General features: G+C 40.4%; 1 protein-coding gene across 1 annotated transcript in view; it reads left to right on the plus strand.

Moving 5' to 3' along the window:
- The first annotated feature begins 1213 nt into the window (after nt 1-1213).
- The window catches only part of COL9A1 (collagen type IX alpha 1 chain), a 61423-nt gene continuing 35280 nt past the window's right edge, over nt 1214-27356 (plus strand). The window contains exons 1-14 of the mRNA XM_059843393.1: nt 1214-1227; nt 1536-1609; nt 3001-3078; nt 3214-3346; nt 10584-10980; nt 16004-16081; nt 16757-16777; nt 17762-17836; nt 18401-18436; nt 18546-18608; nt 20418-20471; nt 21077-21112; nt 26253-26276; nt 26590-26643. Of these exons, the coding sequence (XP_059699376.1) occupies nt 1214-1227; nt 1536-1609; nt 3001-3078; nt 3214-3346; nt 10584-10980; nt 16004-16081; nt 16757-16777; nt 17762-17836; nt 18401-18436; nt 18546-18608; nt 20418-20471; nt 21077-21112; nt 26253-26276; nt 26590-26643 (1137 nt within the window). The remainder of the gene's footprint in view (nt 1228-1535; nt 1610-3000; nt 3079-3213; nt 3347-10583; nt 10981-16003; nt 16082-16756; nt 16778-17761; nt 17837-18400; nt 18437-18545; nt 18609-20417; nt 20472-21076; nt 21113-26252; nt 26277-26589; nt 26644-27356) is intronic.

The raw sequence follows: 27356 nt of genomic DNA on the forward strand, positions 1-27356 counted from the left end.
ATAGCATCACCAAAGCTTCACTGCCTTAGGCATCAAAATCAGACATTATTCATGGCAAAATGTTTGTGTGTGTGATCCAGCCCCACCCTTTCTAACAATAGATTTAAAACGGTAAACCACATTAACATTGAAATTACCAATACTGGGAATGTGATTTACAACAAATTGGGATGGAGGGATCACTCACTAACCAGTTATTTCTCCAGACACTGATCAGACAGCAGAGATTATTGCATTTCCTATATTCCACACTTGAAAGATCTGGATAGTTAGGGTTATTAACCAGAATATTAATAGTCTAGAGAAGATGAAACCTTACAAATGTGATGTATAAGAACAACATAGCATACATTTCCATACCTACATGAATCTTGACTGTGGTTCCTGTGAAGACCTTCTGGCTTTTCATTCTCTTTTTCTTGATCTTTGCATGCCTACAGATTTCAGTTTCTCTCTCTCTTTTTGTATCTGGGAGAACAAATATGAGTAAATGTCTTTGTGTGTCCAAGCATATGTACTAGTCTCTTTGGAAAGGGAGTGCTTTATCAATGGCAACAGAACAGCAGTCTGCTTAATAATATCTATGTGTATGCTTTGGAGGTTAGAATCTGAGCAATGAAAACCCTTTTACATAACCTGTTTTATTCAGAAAAAACAACTGGAACCTCACCAGGCAGGCTTCTCCTGAGGTCACCTGATGAGTAAATCAGTGAGAAATGGAAATACCTTCTTTATAGGAAAGGGATTTGCTTCTTCTCAGAGCTTTTAGTCTTAACACCATATCAGGGCCACCAGCTCCCTTACATCTCCTGGTACATATAATTCTTTCCCCTGCCTGGCTGGACAGCAGATGCCACCATTCAGAGACTGGCTTTGCTGAACTCACATTTTCTGAATCTCCCTGCCCTCGTGCTGGTGAAAGAAGCAGACTTTAATTTGCACTCTTGGCTTCTTTATATTCAGCTGGTTCCAGAGGTCCGCCCTCAGAGCCCACCAGGACACATGTCTGTCCAGCCTCCACCTCCTCCCCCTGGAAAGATTAAAACCAGCCCAGCAGCCTGCACCTCCCTCTCTGCAGGGTCCTGGTGGGGCAGGAGCTGCTGTCTGCACCCACTGCTGCACTCCTCTGCCAGGCTAATGAGAGGGAAGCAGGCAGTGTGACGATATACCCTGCGCATTCACATGAGAGAAGTGAAGAAATCCAGCGGTGAAGATGAAAAGCCACTGGTAAGAGAACAAGTGGGATTTAGAGACATCTGTAAATAAGAGATTAGAACAGTGAAAGCTGTCCTTGCCAGCATTATATGAGTGGACTACAGTAGAAAGAGCTTTATTGACATGTTTTATTATAAGGCAAAAATAAAACATTGTCATGTAAAGAAATTATCTTGCCAAATAAATTGTCTTGTCAAATCTGTTAGCAGATCCTTAGGTGGTATTTTATGTGTTTAATATGCATGGCTTGGAGGAGAAATTTAATAACAGAACCTGTCAGAAACTATAGATTCATACTGGAGTTTTCTCTCTGTTTACAGGAAAATTACAGCTTTCTTTTACCTGTGTAGTTTTTTGTGGTATTTCATCTCAGCCACCATCCAGCACCAATCAAGTAAGGAGACAGATTTTATCTACATTTTATCTTTGTGTAATTTTGAATGTCAAAAGAATTATTCTGTGTTTATTCAAAACTAAAATCCTCTGTAACTAACCATCACACAAAGTGAGAGCTGTCTATGTGCATTTATATATGTATGGATGGATAGAAGGATCTATGAAAAACAGGAAAAAAGAAAGAGCTGTGTGTGTTGCTTTAAATTTTCTATTAGATGTCTTTTTAAGGTAAGGATTAAAATCTGGATGTAGATGGTAAATACAGGACACAAACCTTCCCTGTCTTTTAGTGCTTTTAGTTAGATATTCTTCTGCTGCATGTGGCAATAAACTGGTTCTACTTTATTTGCTGGGCATAAAATGTAAATGGCTGGATGTCAGCCATGTGTCTCATCAAAGAATATAGAATGAGGTCTTTTCTAAGGTGCAATGTGTCAACCTGAATGTTCTCTTTAAGCCTATGTTGTCAGAAGGAAACCCACATTTAGGGTTGAGCCTTTGCAGCACACAAGAGGCTCTCTGTAGGTTAGAAATGCTTCTCCTTCCAACTTCCACCCTTCATTCTTCCCTACCCACATTCTGCTAAAGTTTCCCAGATTGACTTGGTACTAGACTTGTTCATGGCTCTTAAACTCTTCAAATAAATGCTTATTTTTCCCTTCTTGTTCCTTAATTCAGGGTATCTTGTAGGTCTTATGGCCATGACAAGGTTTTTCAACAAATAATATTCTGAAAATTTGGATTTTTAGATTTAGTTTCCTCAAACAAATTTCTTCAACATTCTCATTTTGGTAAACAAAAAAGGTCTGTAAGATCTTCTTGCCACCAACTTACATTTAATGAATGTTCATTTTCTGATCAAATCTGGCACAGAGGGAAGTGGGAAAGCTTGGAATACCAGAAAGGATGGAAAAGATGCCAACTGATTCACAACAGCTTCTTTAGTTGGCATGAGGTTTGTTTAAGTTTCCTTGGGAGTAGAGAGACTGTTGATTTAGGTAACTTGCCTTTTTTTTTTTTAAGTTTGCTTGAACCACAGAAAGTTACAACCCAAAACCTCCTCACAGCAGTTCTTCTTAAACTATTGCTATTTCTCAGCAGATCTGCAGGAGAAGAATTATTATAACACTCTCATTTAAAGGCTTGAAAAAAAATCAAATAGCAGATCAAGTTACTGTTTTTAATTTGGAGCTCTCTAGAAAAAGAAGATTATCTTCTTATACCTCTTACTTTACTGTGTACAGTTTAAATTATTATATATACCTCTAATTAGTATTATTTATAGCACTGTTTAATTCCTAATAATTTTACAGTTGCTTCCATTAACTTTATAAGGTGAACCGTGGCAATGTGCAGGCACATGGTTATTACATTCACCTTTTTTTGCAGGACTACCAGCTATTCTGGGTGCCAGTCACAGAACTGATATCTGCCCAACAATCAGGATTGGCCAAGATGACCTACCAGGCAAGTAGCTCCCTGACTTTTTCAGGAAAAAGCTGCTGTTCAAAAAAATGATTGCGTTATATTCAGCTCTGTGACAGCACAATTCTCAAATTACATGAAAGTTACATTATGGATATGTATATTTTTTTCTTGCAGGCTTTGACCTGATTTCTCAGTTTCAAATAGAAAAAGCTGCTTCCCAAGGAATTATTGAGAGAGTAGTGGGATCCACTTCTCTACAAATAGCTTATAAATTGGGACCCAATGTAGACTTCAGGATACCAACCAGGTACTGCCTTCCTTGTCTGGATTTAAAACATAGATATTTTGCAACCTTATTTTTTAAGTGGTAGATCTCCCACCAGCTAGATCAGCTAATTTAAAAAGTTTACAGAAGGGGAAAGACTAATTGAACTTTTTTTTTTTTTAATTGCCACCATCAGTCAGACTGATTCTGTAGCAGCAATTTCAGGGACTTCCACTTCCCTCTAACCACTGATGTTGCTCAGAGTGCCTCAAGTTTTGCTGATGCTAAGGGATTCACCTCTAGATAGCAATGTCTGAAGTTGCTGATGATTTGAAATAGGGAGGCAAAGAAAATGTAATAGGAGGAGAGGGAAAAAAGTTTTCTTAAAATATTGACACAAAGGGATCTTTCTGAACGTGTGAGGATTGCAGAGACGAGGTAGGATAAGAACTCACTGATTCTGAGGTAAGAGGGTTTTTTTCATCGTGTATTTGTTTTAGGTAACAGGCCCATGAATGTTCCTGGATGATTTATGGTCACTTAATCCATAAAAGTTGAAAATTATTATTTAGCATGTTACAGTGAATTTGTGATAGGAATTAGGAATCTAGGATTTAGTGTTTGTGCTTTACAGGCCAGACTTGCTGCTGGTGAAGGAATAGAGACAGTACAGCAGGGTAGAGATGTCTTTACCAAATTTAAGCAAGTCTGGATTCTGTTCCAGCACCTTATGTAATTAAGAATGCCTCAACTTAGCAATTAAGTGCCAAGACCATTAACTGGACTACAGTTTCAGTTAGGAATAATTGGATTGTGAAGTGTTTCTGTCTTACTCCACCTATCACTAACAACTTTCCTTGCTGCAATCCTCCCTGGCTCCTACCTTCATCGCCACCAGATTAAGCTACTTTAGAGCTTAAGTGTTTGGTTACATTGGGCTCATGGCTACTTTCAGCCCCAGACACAAATCAGGACTGCTAGTGCATGAATGTGAATCCAAACACAGACAGCAAATAGGGAAGGTTTGGGAAGGGAAGGTTTGGGAAGATTTGGAAAGGTTTGGGAAGGTTTGGGAAGGGAAGGTTTGGGAAGGTTTGGGAAGGGAAGGGAAGGTTTCAGAAAGGTTTTGGGAAGGTTTCGGGAAGGTTTCGGGAAGGTTTCGGGAAGGTTTCGGGAAGGGAAGGGAAGGTTTCGGGAAGGGAAGGTTTCGGGAAGGGAAGGGAAGGTTTCGGGAAGGGAAGGGAAGGTTTCGGGAAGGGAAGGTTTCGGGAAGGTTTCGGGAAGGTTTCGGGAAGGGAAGGTTTCGGGAAGGTTTCGGGAAGAGAAGGGAAGGTTTCGGGAAGGTTTCGGGAAGGTTTCGGGAAGGGAAGGTTTCGGGAAGGTTTCGGGAAGGGAAGGTTTCGGGAAGGGAAGGTTTCGGGAAGGGAAGGTTTCGGGAAGGGAAGGGAAGGTTTCGGGAAGGGAAGGTTTCGGGAAGGGAAGGTTTCGGGAAGGTTTCGGGAAGGTTTCGGGAAGGTTTCGGGAAGGTTTCGGGAAGGTTTCGGGAAGGTTTCGGGAAGGGAAGGGAAGGGAAGGGAAGGGAAGGGAAGGGAAGGGAAGGGAAGGGAAGGGAAGGGAAGGGAAGGGAAGGGAAGGGAAGGGAAGGGAAGGGAAGGGAAGGGAAGGGAAGGGAAGGGAAGGGAAGGGAAGGGAAGGGAAGGGAAGGGAAGGGAAGGGAAGGGAAGGGAAGGGAAGGGAAGGGAAGGGAAGGTTTCGGGAAGGGAAGGGAAGGGAAGGGAAGGTTTCGGGAAGGTTTCGGGAAGGTTTCGGGAAGGTTTCGGGAAGGTTTCGGGAAGGGAAGGGAAGGGAAGGGAAGGGAAGGGAAGGGAAGGTTTCGGGAAGGGAAGGGAAGGGAAGGGAAGGGAAGGGAAGGGAAGGGAAGGGAAGGGAAGGGAAGGGAAGGGAAGGGAAGGGAAGGGAAGGGAAGGTTTCGGGAAGGGAAGGGAAGGGAAGGGAAGGGAAGGGAAGGGAAGGGAAGGGAAGGGAAGGGAAGGGAAGGGAAGGGAAGGGAAGGGAAGGGAAGGGAAGGGAAGGGAAGGGAAGGGAAGGGAAGGGAAGGGCTGGGCTGCCCCGGCTCCAGGAGCTGTCCCTGTCCGCGGTGCTGAAGCGGCGCCGGCCGCGGGCCGGGCTCACACCGGGATCACCCTCCGGCCTGAGCCTCCCTGCTGCATCCGGAGGTGGGGGAGGAAAATATAGAATGAGTTTGGGAAAAATGGCTAGCATGGCTTTCCCGAGCTGGCTGGCGATATAGCCCAAGTGCCATGGGAGCACTGGGGAGGGTCCCTCATCAAACACATTATTTCCCTGTAGGCAACAGGGAAATAATTTTTTAGTGTAACACATGATGTTTATACAATTGCAGAAGAGCCCATTTTAGAATGGCTATATGGTATGGGAATGAGAGCCCAATTGGATGGGCATGGCTCAGCATTCAGTCTCCGATGTAGCAATAGCTTATACCTTGAAAAACTCACAAAACTTCCTTAAGATGCTGCTGAGTTGCAGTCCTTTTGCTGCTTTGCATGCCTTCCCAGAAGTATATCCCAAAATTAACAGAAATGATTGCACACTAGTCATAACTTAGCTACTTCCATCATCCAAATTAATTCCCATTGGCCTGTGCTTCTTCTAGAGTAAAATCCACTGAAGGATCAATCCAGTGTTCTCCATGTAATGGTGTAATAATGGTGTAATAACTTTGTGTGGAACTGCCATGACATATAGCTGTTTCCACTGTACATGGTTAACCTATCATTTTTCAATTTAATCTGTGTATGTGTACAGGTGTCCACCAGTTAGTAAGTACAAAATGAATCCTGTTTATTTGGATAATAATTGTGTTTATTTTTAATGGAAATCTTAAAAAAATTATGTAGGCACAAAGAAATACGTTTGTGACACTTTTTTTATATGTGGGAAAAGGGTTTATTATCTTTGTGCATTGCATGAAATCATAAATCTTTGACTTCATGAATGCAAGTGTCATAACACACACAGCCAAAACAAAATAGGGAGGAAGCTTATAAAGCTTTATCAGTAAACTTGAAATATCCAGAAAATTTCAAAGGCCTATTTTCTGGCTTTTTCTCCCCTTTGGGAATATTGCTTTTCTGTGATGCAGCACTCCTCAAGAGCATGTGCTTGAAGGTCTGGGTTTTCTACATTCAGCCACCAAGGCTCTTCAGGTTCTTCTCCTTTCACATTGTAAGTAAGCTATCCCACCCAGATACTGATGATGATGCTGAAATAGAAAAGACAAAATGCAGCTAGGAAGCTAATTAGGTCATAAGAGAATTAATTAGCTCAGTAATGGGAGTTTCTGAATAATAAAGATCAGCTGAGGGTAATGAGTCCTGACAAATGGCTTCTGGTTAATGACTTAGGACAGATGCTTTTAAAAGTGCTGAGCTAAGTTTTATTGTTATTGCTTGTTCAGTTGCTGCCAGGCAGTGTGTGCCAGGTCAGCTGTGATTCTAGGCAGCTCCAGGAGAGGCAGACAGGAGTGTCTCCAGATTGATCAGAAGAACTCTCATCCCCGGCCACATGATACTGCACTATCATAAGAATGGCCACAGCAATTTCCACAGGCACCTCCACTGGGTTGTGCTAACATTTCTAAAACCTTTATTTAGCAAAGACTAAGTTAAGTCAGTGAGCAATGGAGTTCACCTAAGAAATTAGCTCACCCCCCCCTTAATTTAATAAAATAAACAGTTACTTTGTAGGACTTAAATAGGTATATAGTTGAGCTTCTAACATAGTTTTCTGCTCTTGGTGAATCCTGGGGTCACTGGGGTGGGTCGGGGCTTTCCTCACCATAGTCAGATGACTTACCTTGGTTGTGTTGAAGCCTGGGTAGGACTTAGCTTTGAAATCTTAAAGAAATCTTCCTGTTAATTGTTCATAATACAGGATTAGTGAAAGTCTTAGGTATTTATTTAAAAGACTTAAAAGAAATAGCAGTGTTTCAGAAGTTCCCCTAGATGAACTACAAATGTTTCAAACTTCCCACCCTACAATACTTTAAAAATTTTGGCAAATAGTCAAATATCGGATAAAAAAATTTGACCTAATCTTGTATTCATAAAACAATTAAAGCAGTTAATAATGAGTAATACGAGGAAAGCAGGACGGGAATGCTTTCTTACAAACTGAAGAAAAAACTAAATTAAATAAAAAGATTGGATGGCTCATATCCTGAACAATTTTAAGTGGATAGGAAATAGGTTAGGAATAAATCTGGATTTTGACCTTTAAATACGTTTCCATATGAATTCTTTCTTTGCTCATTTACCTGAATCTGAGTTTAAAATTGATTGGTTCTCTTCCATAAATCAGTGGAATTGGAAACAACTATGTTAAAAATAATTTCCTGAAAGAATTTGAGTGCTTATACAGCTATCAGCTGTTCAATAGGGTTACAGCATCCATCCCTCTTCATCTGGAAGTAAGATGGAGGAATAGCTTCTCTACAATTGTTTATTTAAATATCATGCTAAATTTGTCGTGGTTTCCAAATATTTAGCATTTTAAGTTGCTGATTTCAGAAGGATTTTGCCTAATAAGGATTCCGGGCTTTGGAAAGAAATGTGTTTGGAAATACAATTAAACCACTGAAGGATCATTACTGTTGGAGTAGCTGAGATGAGCATATGTCTCTGCTTTGCTTGTAGAATTATAGATATAAATCTTACACAGTAACAGTCCCCTGTAGAGTACCTTTCTGGTGAGGAGTCATGCTCCACTGTGTTGAGTCATGTTACTGATACTGAGTCTTTAGTCTAAAGGCAGCAGTTCTTCTGATTAGTTATTAGTATTTTTTTAAAATGGGAATACTTTTCCATGTTTGTGCACTGAATTTTTATCTTTAGTGTTTGATATATGTTTCTTGTAATCTGATTTTCTCTTGCCAATGTCAGAAGCTCTTACATTATTTCTCTTTGCATATCTTCTGAAAAAGTGAACATATTTCTTTCCTATTTTAATGTCTGAAAACAGGAGAACCATATAGTGTCTTGAAAAATACTAAGTCTATAGCTAAATATGGTGCAAAGAATTCATTTGCCAATCTGGCATAAACAATCTTCTAATCAAAAAATACGTTCACGTACCAGGGTTTTTTGTTTCCTTTCTTGTTTTGTTTTTTTGGCAGTATAGTTGTGTCAACTGAGGTCGGATGAGAATGTGTGTGATAGTTTAACGAGTATTGCCATGACAACAAAACTTAGCAGTGCAGAGAAATGCTGAAAACCTCTTCACAGAGGATCTGGGATTAGTACTGCTTCTTTTAGGCTCAGTGTATCAGACACCCTGGTGTCACTGAACTTAACAGAGAAAGTTGAATGTCACAAGGAGGCTATTTAAAGATTACCTAACAATACCACCTTCAGTGTGGTAGTAGAAAAACCAGCTCTTCTGCAAGAACAAATGAGATTCAGCATCTGAAGAGATAAATGACCCAGCTGAGCTAAAGTTTTAGCAGTAGAGGAGATTTTAAAAGAGACATTATAGAGGTAGGACACAAAGAGCCATGAATGATGTGCTGAACTGGATCAGAAGCTTACTAAGAGTGAAGGTATGTCTGAATAGGGAGAAGAATTATCTTCCTGGAGCAGAAAAGAATATAAGTGCTTATTGTGTAGGCCAGAAACCTAACACAAGGAGGGATTGGGTTCAGCAAACACTGCAAAGTGCTTGGAACAGAAGGCAAGCTACAATATCCACAAGGTGACATTTGCATCTGAGAGGGCAAGATAGAAACTGAAAATGAATGATGACAGAACACAACGAGTTAGATAAAATAATATCAAACAAAACCAGCTAGGGCAGGACTTCATCCTCAATCAAGAGACACAATTCAGAGCAAAGCACAGACAGAATAAAGGTACTGGCAAGGAGCCCCCTCTTCCAGCTTCATATATCTCCTCACCTTATATAAAGAGCTAAACTTTCCAACTAAACATTCCCCTGCCTTATACCCCAGCTCTCAGATGTATGCAAAGGCTCCTGGGGAAAAGGAGAAACACCAGCACTGCAGGTACTTTATTTGTAAGCTGGAGCTGCTGCTGTTGCCAGGCTTGCCGTGTCCTGGCTGAAATCTGCTGAGGCTGTGCTGCTGCCTGCTGGAGCACAGATGCACTACAGCTTGGAACACTACAAACTAGGGAGATTGCTTCTCTCTTCCTAAATCAGTAGTCATCAAACATACAGAATAAGAGCTGACAATTTTTTTGCTTTTTTCCCCCCCCAGTAGCCTAGATCCTGAGATTCATTAATGCTATATAAATAGCTGCTGAGACAGGATTGATCTGCCTCTCAAAAATCATCTTTGTTCAAGATGTCTACTTGTTTGAGAAGTTATCTTAATGAAAGCTGGGGCAAAATAACTCTGCATATCTTCATGCTTATGAAATTTATTTAAACTTATTCTTAAATATGGGTAGATGACAAATAATGTATTGATGTCGACTGGCTATGACACTAGAGTTTTATGACCCATAGAATAAATATGAAAAGGCCAATTTCTTAAATATTGTACTGTATTCAATGATATATTTGAAATAAAAAAATGACATGACTGTTTTGCACAGTGACACAGCCAGTGCTACCTGTGTTTCCAAAGCTCACCTTATAGGAGTTACTAAAATATGAGATATTTTATATGTGGGAAATCTGTTCTCTGCTACTTGTAGTCCCGTGATTTAATGTCACAGGACATGATACACTTTGAGTGTGGGTTCTCACCAGATATTTGTCAATGATTTCTGCTGAAATGATAGCTTACACCTTAACGAAAGGGTTATTGGCAGACTGAACAAGGAAACGCATTTGCAAAAGACGTTCTTACACCTTCAAAATCAAATCAGATCTGCACTTTCTCCCTGGTCATTGTAAAGTCATAAAATATTGACTGACCTTGTAAATCTAATAATGGAAAATAGGATAGTTGAAGGATATACTTTCTATATCTGAAGTAGGAGTTAATTGTTGCTCCATCCATTATTCTTAGAAAGGGTTATCATAAAAATTGTAAAAGATTGGAAGAACCCACACTTTCAAACCAGCTCTTTTGCCATTAGTTACACCTTGTTTTGGGGCTCAGCATGCAGAAGTGCACTGATACACAAGAATGGTTGAGATATGGTTCCACTGAGTAATGGTTTCTCATTAGTCTGTGGTGATATGTGGAGCTTTTCAGAGCAAATACAGAACAAATGTACTGTATTTTAATCCTACACAGTGCCATATATTCCAATGGATTGCCTGATGAATATTCCTTTCTAACTACTTTTCGGATGACTGGGGCCACACTTCAGAAATACTGGACTATTTGGCAGATTCAGGATTCTTCAGGAAAAGAACAAGTTGGAGTGAATCTCAATGGTCAAATGAAAAGTGTTGAGTTTTCTTATAAAGGAGCAGATGGAAGACACCAAACAGCATCATTTTTGCATTTGCCTTTCTTGTTTGACTCCCAATGGCACAAGCTTATGATAATTGTGGAAGCAAACAGTGTCACACTTTTTATTGACTGTATTAAAATAGAGTCCTTAAACATAAAACCAAAAGGGAAAATCAACACTGATGGCTTTGCTGTGCTTGGAAAACTTAAAAATAATCCTCAAATTTCTGTTCCGGTAAGTTTCAAAATCTTTTATTTCTTTAAAAAGTGTTTTACATTAAATATGGGGTTTTGTTTTATGGAATGCGTGTTTAAATTATTTCTGAAAGCAGAAATGGCAGAAAATAACTCCTTGGCAGGTAAGTACTAGCTGTGTTGTTTTTAATTTTGCACTTACACCTTTTAAGTTAAGAAATGACCCAGGTTATGCCTAAACTTCAGTAATGAAAATTCCTAGACATCCCTGTACTTGTTACAAATTTGAAGTAAAAGAGTGAAGTGAGACATAATTTTAAACTATATCTCACACTGTTTGCAAAAAAAGCCTCGTGGACACAGGTTAACCAATGTTGTGTAAATCTGAAAGGGAAAACATTGCAACAAAAGAAGCATCTCACGTTTCATGACCTCTGTGTGCTTAGTTGCTGTATTGCACTGGATTGAAATCAGTTTTACATGAGAATGCCAGCAGAAATCTGCCCCATGTGCCTGAAGGGATCTATCTAGGAAGCTGTTATAGATGTGGATAAGGAAATTTCAACAGCTCAAAAGTTATACTAATTCTGTTGAAAACAAGAGTTAGTCTTTGAAAATGTCATTAAAATAATCAGCTGGAGCTGATTAATGTGGCAATTAGCATATTATAAATTAGCATACGTATCTTAGCTTTGCTAACTGCTCTGAGCAATACTGATGGATGAATGGATAGGTGGGATGATGAAAACATTACACATTTCATGTATTTTATGCACGTTAGTAGGATGAAAAAAAATTCTATGCCAATATTGCTTTCCTCTTTGGAAAGATAGATTAAATGCAGAGAAATCTTTTGGTATTAATGCAATAATTTTACAGCACCTGGTATACAGTGCTAGAGCAAACTGTGCCCTCCAGTTAGACACAGAGTTATCCCTTTAAAAATGAGGAGGGTTCCTTTGCCTCTTGAAGTAGTGATTCCAAATGGCAGCTGACACGTGAGGAGAGACATGTGGTATCAAGGTCACCTTGGCCCTCTTTTGGTACTTTGACTGACCTTTGGCCAGGATTGAAGAAGTGAGGAAAAGCAGAAGAGAAATCTTCTTGGAATCTTATCCTCTTTCCTCTCCAGCCTGTGTTTTGCAGAGACTTTCTCTTTTCAGCAAGGTGTACAAATGAGCAGCATTGATCACCCAGGACTCTTAAGGCATTTGGTGGGGAAATGTCTGGCATTAAGTTCTGCCTTGCCCCTGTTTAAGACTGTACACCTTTAGGCACCAGTGTGGAGCTACAGTAATTATAAGACAACCTCCTTTAAGGATGAAAGAGCAAAATGGAATAAATAATTTTTATAATTCACCATTTATAATGCAAAATATTTGTTTATAACTTTAGCATGTTTCTGGGAAGATTTGGTCATATAAAGTATATTTTATGAAAAAAAGTAAAATCTTTGCATGAGTTAGGCTTTAAAACAAGAGTATGATGCACACTCTTGACAAAAAGAATAATGAAGCACTGGAACAAATTATCAGGGAAGACAGAAAGTAAGCATGACACCATATTCTTAAACTGAGTTTGGATGTCTAAAATTACACTTTATTTTAGACAGAACTGACTTTGAATTGCATGGCCTGTGCTGGGAAGCCCAAAAAGGCAATGATAGTGGTTTGACCTGATATTACAATAATGTAGATTTAGGAACCCCATAAGCTCTGAAATGATGACAAAGGAATTACATAGTCAGATAGACTAGTAATTTTAAAATGTCTATTTATATTGCAGAAATTTCTGGTTTAGTCTGTGTACTTTGTTTATCTTTAAATTGACTAAATAAATCTGTGTTTGGGGCTATTCTAGTCTTTAACTTGCTTGACTGTAAGTTTAAATATTTCAACAGACTTGGTTATTTAATATGCCCTGGGCACAGCTTTTAATTTACTCCCAGGCATTGTTAAAGTATATTACTTCCAGTGGTAGAATTTTAAAAGGACATAAATTATGTGTTTCCTATTCTTTTTTGCAGCATTCTGGTGAGGGCCCTATTTATCTTGCAGAATAGGTCAACTTCTCAGAGGTGCACTGTAACACAACTAATTTTAAAAGGGATTCTTTATTGCCTGTTATTATGATGAGTGCCTAGGAGAATAATAGATACAGATCCATTAGAAACTCCATCTTGCCTTTCAGCCTTTACAAAGGTTTATTCCAGGATTTCTGGAATGCTTTATGGAGGACAAAGTTTTACACAGATTCACAGCTGCATTTTACCTATTTTTTAGATAAAAGATCTGAAAGTTTTATCTTTTTATCTAAAAGTAATTAATATAATACACTATAAACTCTAAGTAATACGAGATTTAGCATAATTTCAAAACTGAAAAGGAATTTACTTTCTAAATTACATGTCTATAATAGGAAGGTAAGGGAATAAGTTTCTTCCTGCTCAAATTATGACTTCTGTGAGATGATATAATTGCCTTAATTCCTGTGATTTCAGTGGCATTACCATGGTTTTTTGGTAATAGATAGTAAACCCTTTGCTAGAAGTGACTCTTGGTCATTATTTAATTGACATTTAATGCTGCTAACTAGCTCAGGGAAGCGACATGACTAGTAACATCTAAGAGGAAGCTGCTTGTCAATATTTGTTTAACAGGGATTAATTCACACCACAGAACAGATTGTGTCTGTGTACTGTAAAAAGTCACATCTTGGTTTTTTTTCATCCTGTGAAATCTCACATTCAGAAGGTTGAACTCTAGCTGTGGGAAGCCAAATAACACTGGAATTGGCTGTAATGTGAAAGGTTTTAAAAAGAGGTGCAAGAAGAAAGAAGCTCTAAAAACCTGTTTCAGAGATGTCGAAAAATGGATAAAACATGTTTAAAACAGCTCTGGAATGAGATGCATTTAAATATATGTAGTTTGTTCTTGGTCACTTAACAAATGTACAAACAGTTGACAGCAGACCTCTCTTAGAAGAAACATAAATGTCCTTGATGAAGTATTGCAGAAAATCTCCACATGAAAAACTGCTTAGCTGAGTTGTACTTCCCCAGGAGGATGACTTCCCCTGGATCATCACCAAGCCAGCAATAGCCCAGTGGGGTACAAGGAGCCAAATCTCCCAGAGGAGACCTACAGCTGTGCTCTGAGGGTCATGGTTTTCCTTAAAGCCTATGGTACTGCTAAATGCACCCCTGTGGCTGATTTTATACTGAAAATACTACCCTACATACTTAGGTCTCATTTGCATTTTACCTAATCTTCACCTCTCTCAACTAAAACACTAATAAGACAACTGAATTACATGGTTGATATTGAGATGTGCCAAGATGGGTGGGCATTTGAAGGAATTGCTGTGGAACTTGAGATGACAAAACAATGACCAGTCAGACACAGTTAATTATATCTGTGCTGACTAAGAAATCAAGATGAAACAGCAATCCCGTAGGAAACCTGCAAAATGTATGTCAGGAATACTGACCTGTGAGTCTTAAACATTCCTTGTAGTTTAATTCCAGATAGCAACTAAGCCCCACAAAGCTACTTGCTCCCTCTACCCCATGGTGGGATGAGAATTGGAAAAGTAAAAGTAAGGAAACTTGTGCATTGAGATAAGGACAATTTAATAGGTAAAGCTCAAGCCATACACAGAGGCAAAGCAAGACAAGGAATTAATTCACCACTTTCCAATGGCAGGCAGGTGTTCAGCCATCTCCAGGAAAGCAGGGTTCCATCACATGTAACAGTGACTTGGGAAGGCAAAGAGCATCACTTCAAACTCCCCCTGCTCTTTCCTTCTTCTCCCAGCTTTATATTCTGAGCTTGATGTTGTATGGTCTGGGATACCCCTTTAGTCAGTGGGATCAGTTATCCTGGCTGTGTCCCCCCCCAAATCCTTGTGCACCCCCAGCCCTTCTGGCTGATGGCGTTGGGTCAGGGCAGAAAAGGCCTTGACTCCATCCAAGCACTGCTGAGCAATAAAAAAATCATCCCTGTGCTGTCAACTGTGCTCCCAAATCCAAAACATGGCTCCATACCAGCTCCTGTGAAGAAAATAAACTCTACCTCAGGCAAAACCAGCACACCACCTTTGGATTTAAAAGGTTACCTTTTAATGTCTTTGCTTTATGATTACCTCTAAATTATCTGAGGTTCATCTCTGAAAACTTTATAACTGTACTTAATCCTTAAAAACACTGTATATGGATATCATTAGAATACCTACATGAGATGTCTTCAAAATAATGGCATCCTTTAAATCATCTTAACATGACCAACAAGATCATTGTGAAATACTGGCAAGGGAAAAGATACCTTGGCAGCAAGGCTACAACATATTTGCCCTTCTCTCACCTCTCCTAAATCAGTGGGAAGCCAGTCACATCTTTTACTGCCTTGCCACCAGGAGAGTTTTATTTTTAATTTTTTTTTCAAGTTAGAGCGGTTTCCTATCAGTTTTGTTTTGTATAGTCCCAAGGCAGACAGAGTTAGCTTTCTTCTTTTCATAGCTGGTACAGAGCTGTGTTTTGGAGTTAGTGTGAGGATACTGTTGACAACTTACTCCTGTTTGGGCTGTTGCTATTGTATGGCTGCCTTGTAGTATTAAATTAGTATTAGTTCTTTTATATGTATATTATGGCCCTCGATTGGCTTTTATTATGATGGTTTGAAAATTAGAAGTGGATACAGGAGGGAAAGAATTGGCTCACAGATGGTGGTGCCAGCTAACAGATAAAAGAAACAAGGGTACTCCTTCTGTTGTGCTCCAGTCTCAGCACTCGTAAACCGTCATGACTGCAAACAAACAGAACAGTAGAGATGTGATAAAGAGGATTTCAGGACTGGCAGCACCTCGGCCGGTTTATGCCCCCTCTTTAGAAGAGCTCCACTGTTACGGGTGGGGGAATGCAGGACAAAGCACTGCTCCACCTGTAGCTATTGACATTAAATACCTAGCGTTTAATCCTCTGCCTAGTGTGCCAGTAGTCCACCTCTTACACGTTCGGCTAGCGTGACCCCTGACCCGAATGAACATGATCTTTTCTCCTTTGCCAGTTCGAGATCCAGTGGATGGTGATCCACTGCGACCCCCTGCGACCCCAGCGCGAAGGCTGCGGCGAGCTGCCGGCTCGGGTGAGAGACCTGCCCTGTCCTGTCCTGTCCTGTCCTGTCCTGTCCTGTCCTGTCCTGTCCTGTGTCGCTCTCCGCTGCAGCCCACGGGAGCCTCAGCATCTCTTCTCCCCTCCTGGCTACCGATGCTCTTTTTTACCATACCTGCCCGGTATTCGGCGGTTTAGAAATCCAACCCCTCAGAGCAGCAGCAGCAGCAGCAGCCGCTGCCTCACTTTAACCCTTCCGTGACTGGCTGGCTGCCGCTCCGCTGGCGGGCAGTTCTCCTGGTCCCTGCGGGCGCTGTGTCCCGCAGCGCAGGGGCTGTCGCGGCCGCCCCGGCACCGCCGCCGTCCCGGGAGCCTGGCGGCGGGAGGCCCACGGGCGCGGCGGGGTCGGCGTCCGACCCGGCAGCCGCAGGGCAAAGGGTTAAGGCGCTGCTGGCGCTCCGTCCCGGCCTGCCTGGCCGCCAGCCTCCTCCAATCCCCGCGACCCTGCCCCGGGCCGCAGCCGGGAGGGGCTCCGGCCGCGCTCACCTTGCGCCCGCCCGGCCCGGCAGCCGCACGCTGCTCCCTCCATCAATGGCCCGTAGCCTTCTGCCCCTGGGGGTCTTCCTGCAGGCGCTTTGCCTCGGCCTGGCTCAGGTAAGTTTGTTCTGACTTTGACTCCGCTTTGTTTTTTATTTTTTCTCCCTCGCAGGTAACCCAGACGGGAATCGAGGTAAGTGCGAGGGAGCGGACTGAGCTCGCTGTGGCGGTGCAGAGGGACCGAGGGCTGCTGTGCCGTGCCCTGGCGCCGACCCCCGGAGCGTGTTTGTGCCGTGTCCCCCCAGCAGCTGCGGGGCGAGCTGACCGCAGGGCAGCGGTGCCGCCTGTGCGCCTACCTGCGAGCGCAGGGCAGGTGACACCGGCGGGGCTGAGCTCCGCACGCAATTACAGCTGGACGGAATATTTCTGGGAACTCTGGTGTGTGGAGGAAATCTATCCCCACAGCAGCTCTGTGGGGACCAAAGGACCAGGCTCAGGGCCCGGGGCAGCCTCCTGCTCACAGAGCCCCGTTGTGGGGCCGCGGGCAGAGCTCACTCCAAGGAGAACAGAGCCCCCCATTATAGGCACCGAGATCTGTAACTGCCTTTCCCTCAGTTTCCACAGGCTGGCGGCGCCTGCTGCCGCCCCCCGGGAGCCCGGCGCTTTGAGAAAGTGCCTCTGTAGATGTTAATGTAATCCCGAAGAGCCAGGAAACTGCCTGTCAGTGAAGCAGGGCTGTTTTAAATTTTCCTTGCTAGTATGAGCTCTTAGAAAAACTGTCTCCTTTGTGTTGAAAGAAAGAGTAATCAGTGTAGTGAATTCCGGTGTTCGATCTGCAAAGATTGCTTTTATTTCTGCCACCCTGTCGTTGCCACGGGACATTCAGATCCTGCTGCCTGGGGAGTGGAGCCCACCTGGCCCTGGCAGCATTGTGGGCAAAGGAGAGTGGCTGGGCCCTGGGAGGGGGGTTTAACACCTTCCCCATTCCTTTGGTGAGGGCAGGGTTGCCAGTCCTCATAATGACAGTCAATATAGGGCCTGTGATATACATGGGGCGAGGATGCAGGTCCTTGTCACAGCTGTGTCCTCCCGACTAACCCATAGCCTCTGTGGTCCTCCCAGAATGGCTCCGTGGCTTGCCAGGCTCTAATTGCTCCTTTTTTTCACTCCTTGTCAGAGAGGCCCCCCTGGTCCACCAGGCCCCCCAGGTCCACCAGGGCCACCAGGAGTTCCCGGTATTGATGGCATTGATGTAAGTGTTTCCCACGCCCTCCCTAGGAAATAGGAAATGCTCTGAGCTGTATCTGCATTATCTGTCAGCCTTTGATCTTCAGGAGTTTGAATTTGGCTGCAGATACATGAAGGAATTGATGGGACACATGCTCTGTAGTGGGCTGGAGTGAGTGGAGGAAGCAGATTTTCAGATTATCTTTGGTATAGAAAACTCAGAATTATTTATTTTGTGTAATCAGCATCATATGCTGTGATTATCTGCCATTAATGGGGTGTAAGGGTCTTATAAATCTAATCTCAAAAGGGATTACATAGTGATGCCCACTCATATTAAATTCTGATAAGGATTTGTGGTATTATTCCTGATAGGAGCTACTACATGTGTTCCCTTGATTCCTATCAGAAGTTTCTCTGATGATTTCTGTTAGTCTGTAATAGAAATGATGTGGATTTAATATTTATTTTCTACAATAAGTGTCGGTTCAGGATTATTTCCGGTAATCTGTAAATCAGTGATTTTCATGAAAGACTGTAAAAGGTTATTGTAGTTCTGACTAACACCTTCCTTTTCATATCTTGGTAGGGGGAGAGAGGCCCGAAGGGTCCCCCTGGTCCACCGGTAAGTGATTGCAGCTACTTTTCATTTGCTTCTGCTAGAGAAGAAATTTTGAGTTTTGTTTCCGCTTCTCTCTGTGAAACATGCTTAACTGTCCATTTAAATCCTGAAGGGTCCAGATGGGGATGCAGGCAAACCAGGATCCCCTGGGTTGCCGGGAGAGCCAGGAGCTGATGTGAGTACACGTGATTTTCTAGAATTTCCGTGTTTGTTTGTTTGTTTGTTTTCTTCAAGAATAAGTAAATAAAGCACGGGGGCTGTCGGTGCTGCCACTTGGCCCTGGAGAGGGCACTGGGCAGTGGTCTCAGGAACAGCTCATGCTGTGGCCTCTGGAAGCCACCTCTGGTTGCAGAGCAGCAAGGGCATGAGGAAGGTCTGCTGATCTTCCCATCCTGTGGAAAATAATAAAGATTGGAGTTTCAACATCATCTAGTGTTGATGGTCTGTTAGGTCATACCTCTTGAATAAACTTGTGGCTGTAAAAATGCCTTCAAACATTTTTTGGAAACTTGATATTTCTCTCTATTGAGAGCACTGTTAAAAAGCACTGCTTGTTGTGAAGCAAGATTGTTGCATTAGTACTTAGATGTTATGCCAGGAGGTAGGCAAGCTTATGTTTAATTTATAAAGGCTTTTAAAACTTTAAAATAAAGATTATATACCATAAACCAGTGTATTAGAGGGTATTGCAAATTATATAAATGAAAAAGCCTAGTATCTATTTAAGGTTGTAATGCTGTTAGAGGTTAATATTTAATTTTTTTGGGGGAGAGATTTAATGGACATGGAGGTGGAAGAGTCTTTTATTAAACTGTTCAAATTTCATATCTGTAAGAGGAAATGGGCTTTGTGAGTGACATCTCATACCACTTCACATCTTCCTAAAAAAATTCAGGCCCACAGCTCATTTGTGCATGTCAAAACCCTATAAGAAGATCTTTAAAAGTCTTTGCCTCTTACAGTATTTACTTAAGGCATAGTTTTATTTTCCTTGCCAAAATTAATGGGAACACAATCACATGAAACAGTACACACTAAGCTCAGCTTTTGGCATCTGTTCACACTTGTGTATTCCCTTATATTAGTGGATGAATGAAAATGTAATACTAAAGTACAGTCTTCTGAAATATTGGACCTTTTTTTCACTTGAAGAAAAAAAGTAGGCCTTACTGTACTTCCACTGTCTATTCAACCTTTAATTGGTGTTTTAGATTTATAATACCTTCCTTCTGTGTTTAATTGGTGAGGCAGTTCTGACTTTTAAAATCTCATTTTATTTCAAAAATTATTGCAGTGTCAGGTTTAATAGGCTGTAAAAAGGTACTGTACAGTAATTGCTTGTAATGACCATGTAAGCTTTCAAAATCAAATTGTTGGAACAATTGTGTGAACACTGAATTGCTGGAAGGGTAGATATCTGGATATCTAGAAATTTCTAAGCCATATAAGTTGACTATAAAGTTGGAAACAAAAGGAAAAATAAGAACTCCAAATGAATTCCTGGTTATAATATCATGGTCAGGTTTTAATTTTAGCCAGATAGACAAGTTAAAAGGGTAAATTTAAATCCAGCCTGGCAGCTTTCTGGGGTTTTGTTTTGTTTTGTGTTGTTATCAATGAAACTTTTATTTGAAATGGACAACACTGACAGTTTTTGTTTTTAACATTAGTTGTGAAATAAATTCATCAATCTCCCATTAGGAGGAAATAAGATTATGTGAGATCACATGCTTCATTTAATTGTGATTTAACTGAGTAATTCTTGAAGATACATGTCACAGGCACTGATGTTTATCAGTAGAAGCCAGCATTTTAAATTTGTGCAGTTCTATCTGTGCATGTAAATAAATATTTGGATTGCAAGGCTCCTGCAGTTACTAATTTCATTTAATGGTCTCATTTTTCTATGGTGTATAATATTTTTTGTTGTGATTAAGAAAAACACACAACCCTTGCATTAACATTGTATAACTTACTTCCAAAGGGATTCACAGGACCTGATGGCTCACGTGGAGCCCCAGGACCAAAAGGACAGAAGGTAGGAACAAAATTATGCATGAAATGATGGATTTTTTTTAAAGCAGCATATTTGCTTGTCTCTATGTGGCTGATAAGATGCTGCAGCCTTTCTTACAATCCTAACATACCTATAGAATACACACGTACTGGGCTCTTTCCACACAGCACAAAGAAGGTTCCATTGCACAGCCAGCAGCAAGGAATGCTGGCTGGCATTACATTGTTGACATTAAGCTTGAGAATCTTCAGTAAAGCTGAGGCCCTTTCCATCTTGTATTTCAATTGTGCCATTATAATGTGCAGTGGGAACCAGCACAGTGAAACCTGACTTCATCATCAATTAAACAAATGAAATATAAATCAGAAGTCAGAGTAAGAAGCATGCTTGAGTTTTTGGGGAGTGGGGAAATCAAAAGCCAGAGGCTGTTTCTTTTTAATACTGAGAAGGTCTTTCCTTTCTATCAAGTCTTACTGAAACCAGCATAGCATTAATGAAGTGAATAATACTTGCAGACTATGTCCAATAAATGATACTCTCCAAAAGGTTAGAGAACATTTTCCTGTATATTGCTTAAAAAACTTGATGCTAATGTCTCCTAAAAACTCATTTTTGTTCTTTTAAAGGGGGAGCCAGGACTGCCAGGTGCTCGAGGACTTCCAGTAAGTAATGCATTTAGTATACAAAGAGGATTTTTGCATCTTAAGTGTAATTATGAAGGCTTCTTACCATTAAATGTAGTGAAGAAAAGGCCAAAACTATTTCTGAGGTTTCAAAGAACTCATAAGTTACAAAAGTAGTACTTTAAGCAACAGTTTTGTCTTTATATCTAAGTGTGCAACTATTACAAATATTATTGTGCAAAGGTTATGTTTGGTTTGTACGCTGTAGAAAAGAAAGGAGCATGTGTGTGATGTAGTCCCAAGTTTTGGACTTTTACCATTCTTTTCCATCTCTTTGTGAAAATGCTATGGAGATGAGAGAGCCCATGTTTCATTTGCATGTGGGAGTCTACAATTATTCCTGTTTTCAACTCCTAGCCATGTGTTTAAATGGCATCACTGAAGTGTAAATTCTGTGAGACTTCTTGTGCTGTTTTGCAGTTCTGTATGAAAACAGGCCAAAATATGGGAAAGGACATGCAAAGAGTACTGTTCCAGTTAGCATGCAGATGGATCTAACATCCATTTTTAGGGGCTGAAAATAATTGTAAATTTTAGGAGTTTTGCTGGTAGAAGAAGTGGTTGGCATGTAGGAATAATTCAGCTTAGGAAAAAACCTCAAGGAAGATGAGTAATGGAACAAGATGACTAAAATAAATTATAATAAAATGGTATATAATTAAAATTTAATTTAAAATTGATTCAATTTGGAGAAATTATTTAAATTAAATAAAAGAGGTAGGGTATTCCAGTATAACACTCCTCGTATTTTTGTATTTTTGACCTTTTCCTATTAACTTTCATTAGATTCATATTTAACAATTATTTTGATACTTGGCCAGAAAGAAAATGATAAACTTATTCTTGAAGTTGTGACATTATAGACCTGTTCAAACACAAGCTGAATCACTTTGTGAACACTTTAATTTTCATGGATGCTCATTCTTACCTGAAAATTTGGAAAATAGTTAATATAATGGCTGGCCGTCTGTAGGCTCAATGTATGAGTTGAATTTGGTCACAGAAAATGGCATAATTGAGGTAGGTTCTAGGTAGACTGAAACCCTACATTTTTCTGTTAGAGGCTTAAAGTTTTTTTGTTTTGTTTTGTTTTTGATGTCAGCTAGATGGGGAAATAATTTCTGGGTTGTATGCAATGCATATTGGAACATCTAACTGAAAAGAAGAGGTAGTTAAACTCTGTCAGGTGTGTTTGTTCAGATGATATGGGAAAAAGTGATTAGAGGGATGGACCACCTATCCTATGAGGAAAGGCTGAGAAAATTGTGATTGTTCAGCCTAGAAAAGATGTGGCTTGGGGCTGGCCTAATTGCAGCCTTCCAGTACTTGAAGGGACCCTATAAGAGAGCTGGAGACGGAGATTTTACAAGGACACGTGGTGGCAGGACAAGGGGAAATGGCTTCAAACTGAAAGAGAGTAAGTTTAGATTAGATAGGAGGAAAATCTTTGCTGTGGGGATGGTGGGGCACTGGAACAGGTTGTCCAGAGCAGATTTTGATGCCCCATCCTTGGAAGTGTTTAAGGCCAAGTTGCATGGGGCTCGGAGCTCCCTGGTGTAATGGAAGGTGTCCCTACTCATGGCAATTTGAACTAAGTGATCTTTAATCTCCCTTCCAAACCAAGCCATTCTGTCATTCTTTTATAGAAAAAAATGGGGAAATAAAACTGATTTACTGAAATACTTGGTTAAAGTACTGTGGCATTTTAGCCTGTCAACCAAAAGAAAAACTGAGTTGGGGGAAAGGTATGTGATTTTAGCTCATCTTTTACAGAATAATGCAAGAATGATTGATTTAAGACCCTCCAGAATAAGTGTGTGCATAAAACATGTATAAAGAGGGTTAATCTCAATTTGGAGGTAGAGACGTTAATTTGGGAAAGCAGGAAACTGGACCAACTTGTCAAAGTAGAATGCTGATTCTTTTCAGAGCAGCAGGACTTTTTGTCACCATATTTTGAGACTGTAAAAGCAATAAATCTGATAAGATTATGGACCATTGTTCAAAGCTGAGTGATTTTGTTTGCACTGAGACTTTCAATCTTGGTGATAACGCTTCAGTGAACCTCTGTTGGGATTGCCTTTGGAGTTGTTCTGCCTCTGCTTAATAAGCAACTGAAGCTTGTATTTTCAGGTGGATCCGCAGGAATATTTATAATGAGGAAAGGAGAATTCCAATTTATTTAAAAGAAAAGATGGATATACTTTGTCCACTTGTGTCATTACCCTCGTACTTATTAAGATTTATCCTTAAACCTCACAGGTTAGGAAGAAGCCTAGTGATTGATTTTGTAGCTCCATAGTTGTTAACCCATATATGCTGAGTCATATAGAGAGATTTATGCTCAAAATAAATCTCCTAGGGAAGCCTGTGTAAATGTAATTTTCTCTCTGATGAATGGCTGTATGGTACTGAAGAAGATGCAGCTGTTGGAAGATTCTCAAAATGGCCAGCGCTGGTCATCTGACCTTTAGTGAGATTATATCTACTAACAAAATCCACAAAAACGAAAAACCAAACCAACAACAACCCCCACAACCCTGCTACCCAAACAAACAAACCTGCAGAACCCCAACAGAACACACCTCCTGTAAAAACAAAACAAACAAACAAAAAAACCCAAGAAGAAATGGTAGTGCCAGAGTGCAATGGTTCTAATTTTCAGATTCAGAGACTTTTGGAGCTCTTTCTACAAATGTGAAGTAATGGGGCTGTTTAACCTTTGCACTTCTTTGGTTTGATCCATGAAACCTCATTTACCAGAAACATAGTGAGCACAATTATGAATCTGCATACTGCCTACGTGATTAATGGAGTGCTTAGGTGTAATTATGCACTGCTTTGAATACTGTCAGTGGCTTTTTGCAAGTGGAGTAGTCCCTGGATAGTTATCCAAAGACTTCATTTTTCACAAAACCTCTTGCTTAAGTTGTTAAAATGCTCAGTGCAAACAGAAAATCAGAAGCCTTGGGTACAACACTAATTAGTTTTAAATTATTATCACTGTTTTTCATGCTCCTCTAGTGATATTTATCAGCCAAGTTAAGACTTCTGGGTATCTTCAAGAATGAATATTAAGGACATAAAGTTTTATATACAGCATTTTCTTCTCTTCTTCTGTCACCTCTTATTCCCTAGAATGTACCCTGGTAATCTTCAGTTATCATCCCATTTTTTTAGATTTTTTCCTGCTTCATAATTTTGCTTTAATTTATTCTCTGTCTCATCTCTTTGGTGGATAATCTTTTAAATGACAAGGTTACAAAGTTCTTAGAATTCTTGTGATTAATTCAAGTAATTTTTTTATTCAAGTAATTTAAATATGCTGATGTCTCTGACCTGTCCTGGTAGATGGAGCTGGGGCTACTACATTAAGTGCATGTATTGCACTCTTCAGTCCATTCTCTCTTTTAGCTCCCTCCAGCTTTTCTATGAGCTGATATTTGATGTAGCATATGGGGAGGACTGTGTGTATTTAGTGACAGAGAATTTGAATATATTTTAAGATCTGCTAAAACAGTGTCCAGCACAGGGTACATTTGCAAACACTGGGCTCTTTGTGGTGGGTGGCAGGGGTACTTCCTAGATTACAGGGTAGGTGCCTCTGAGGCAGGGGGTTGCAGACTCTGGGTTGTTGTGTGCTCCATGGGTCAGATGGGCACCTCCATGGCACACAGCCAGCACCTGAGCATGCCAGGCTGCAGTCCCAGGCTGTGTGGAGAGGCTTTCCCTTAAGAAACAGACAGAGGAAGGAACATGGGCAGCTGGTTGGGAGAGGAGCTGCTGAACTTCTCTGTTTATGTCCTTACTGATGATTGCCCTGGAGCTGCTCTCAGCTTTGCCACTTGGTCTGCTTGTAGGGAGCTCATGGCCAGAAGGGTGGGGGAGCTGTGTGAGGAGGCATTGATTGCTGGGGGAGAGTCCCTGCTTTTTGCTAGGAAGGTGAGGAGATGCAGTGGAGTGGTCAGAAGAGGGGTCAGCCTTCTCCTGGGCCACAGGGTAGTCTGGGACACAGTAGCTGTAGCTGCTTCTTTTGGTACCACTGACCTTCCCTGCCTCTGTTAGGGGGTGTGTTAGCAAGGGGTGCTCCCATGAGACCTGCAAGCAGGTGGTTTTCTTCTTTCAGAGGCAGGGGATATTATAATATTGAATATGTGATACAGTGAAAGTTTGATTTGTACAGTCAAATATAGATACATATAATATGATGAATTGTAGCAAGGAAGTGTGAAGCAATAGCAAAGGGATTATGTAGGTTGTGCAAGCTGACTTTCTGCTTTGTATTAAATGGTTAAAATGGAATGATTCTAATAAATGCTTGAAATTTTCCCTGTGTTATACTGACTTTTCTAAACAGGCTTACAAATACAAACCCTGAATTGATATTCTGTGGCTTTTTTACTCACATCCAACCCAGGTGCCTTATTATGTCAAAGCTCCTGAATATTAAAGTATATTTGGGGTTTTCCATTTTAGTGTTTCATATATATCACCGACACTGTTCTCCATAAAATTTTCCATTTGCTTTAGTAATGTAAGACTGAGAGATCTGTTTTCTTAGAGGGACTATATCATCCAAATAGGCAGAAACACATTTGTATTTTGGACACTTCTCATTAAAATGATTCAGAACAACACTGCTGGAAAAAATAAACAGGAGAAGTTTGGTGTTCTTTCTCATTACCAAAACCCATAAGTTTAATGGATTTAGGCCTCTGGAAAGCACTGTGGGGAAAAAGTTCACTTTTATTATAAATTCAAACGTACCTTTAGAAGGAAATTATTATAGCATAGGTATGTTTATCATGGTACTTGATAATTAGCTAAACACAAAGCCTTTAATGTCTCCATTCCCTTGGGGAAGTATATATGTTTATAAATATGTCTAATGATACTGCAAGGCAAGTTAATCAGTAATTTAATACTCTCTGCTGATACTGATTACCTAATAATAAAATTGATTTTTAACAGTAGTTAAACAAGTTTTCAAAACAATTTTGCAGAATTGAATGAGGGCTTTTTTGCACCTTTTTTATCTGAAAGTCTATTCTTGGAAAACAGCTCTATTAAGTTTGGAATCCTCCCCATATTTCTGATCTCTTTTTTTCATATTTCACAGGGCAAGGGGCTTCTTGGGCCACCTGTAAGTACCAATCTTACAATTCATAAATATACTGTTCAATGAATCTGTTTGAAAATTTAATAAAGCTATTTTACTGTAATTAAAAGTAATTCAATGAAAAAATAGGTGGGTTTGATCCTGATGTTCTATGTCTCTTATGTACGTTTTCTTCAGCTACCCCTGAGGTTGTGTAGGTCTGTGGTATATGGGGCAAGAATATTGGTGTCTGAAGTCATGGTTTGTTGTTTGTGAGAATTACATGTTCTCAGCCCTTGGATGTTTGTTACACAGGTATTATATGGTATAGAAATTCTATTTACCTTGGTTGTTGCAGGGTCCAGCTGGTGCAGCAGGACTTCCTGGGGAAGTAGGTCTTGCTGGCCCACCTGTAAGTATTACTGTGTTTGCTGAAAATGCAGGTCTATTCAATTGCTAGAAGGCACTTAAAGAAAAAATGGGCCATCTAAATACTGTTAGGGCTATCACAGCATTTCCAAATGTTTGGTTTTTTTTCTGTGCAGTGATCTATGGTAGAAGGAGGATTATGTTGGAAGCTCATCAGAAATAAGAACAACACGTAGCACAAAGTCAGGGGCACCTGTCAGAATAGAATTAAATGTTTCAGAGTGTCCCATACTCTACTTCTCTTATTCAAGGAAAGCTGAAATCAAAAAGCAGACCTGACAGAAATATGGGAAATGTAAACCTTAATTACTCCCAACTACTGATTTTCATTTGCAAACCAGTGAACCTGGAAATTCAGTGCTTCTTTTCTGTCTCACTTTAAGTGTAGCTCCATCTATTGACCTTACTGTTGAACTGTGCACTCAGTAACACCACACTTGTATTTTGTATTTTTGTATTTTGTATTTTACTGAAGTGGAAGCTGAAACCAGTTGGTACTTTTCTACTTGAAATCTGAAATAACATTAAAATTTTCTTTAAAAAACCCTACTTTAAATGCAATTTTATAAATGAATTTAAAAAAGAATATTAAAAACTGCTAAATTGCTTCAGAAGATGATCCATCTAGATCACTGTCACTGGGTCTGTAGGAAGGGCAAGAATGGATACCAAGGGAAGTGTAGGGGCTATTTATAA

Source organism: Haemorhous mexicanus, chromosome 3, assembly GCF_027477595.1.
Source record: "Haemorhous mexicanus isolate bHaeMex1 chromosome 3, bHaeMex1.pri, whole genome shotgun sequence".
Lineage (NCBI taxonomy): Eukaryota > Metazoa > Chordata > Aves > Passeriformes > Fringillidae > Haemorhous > Haemorhous mexicanus.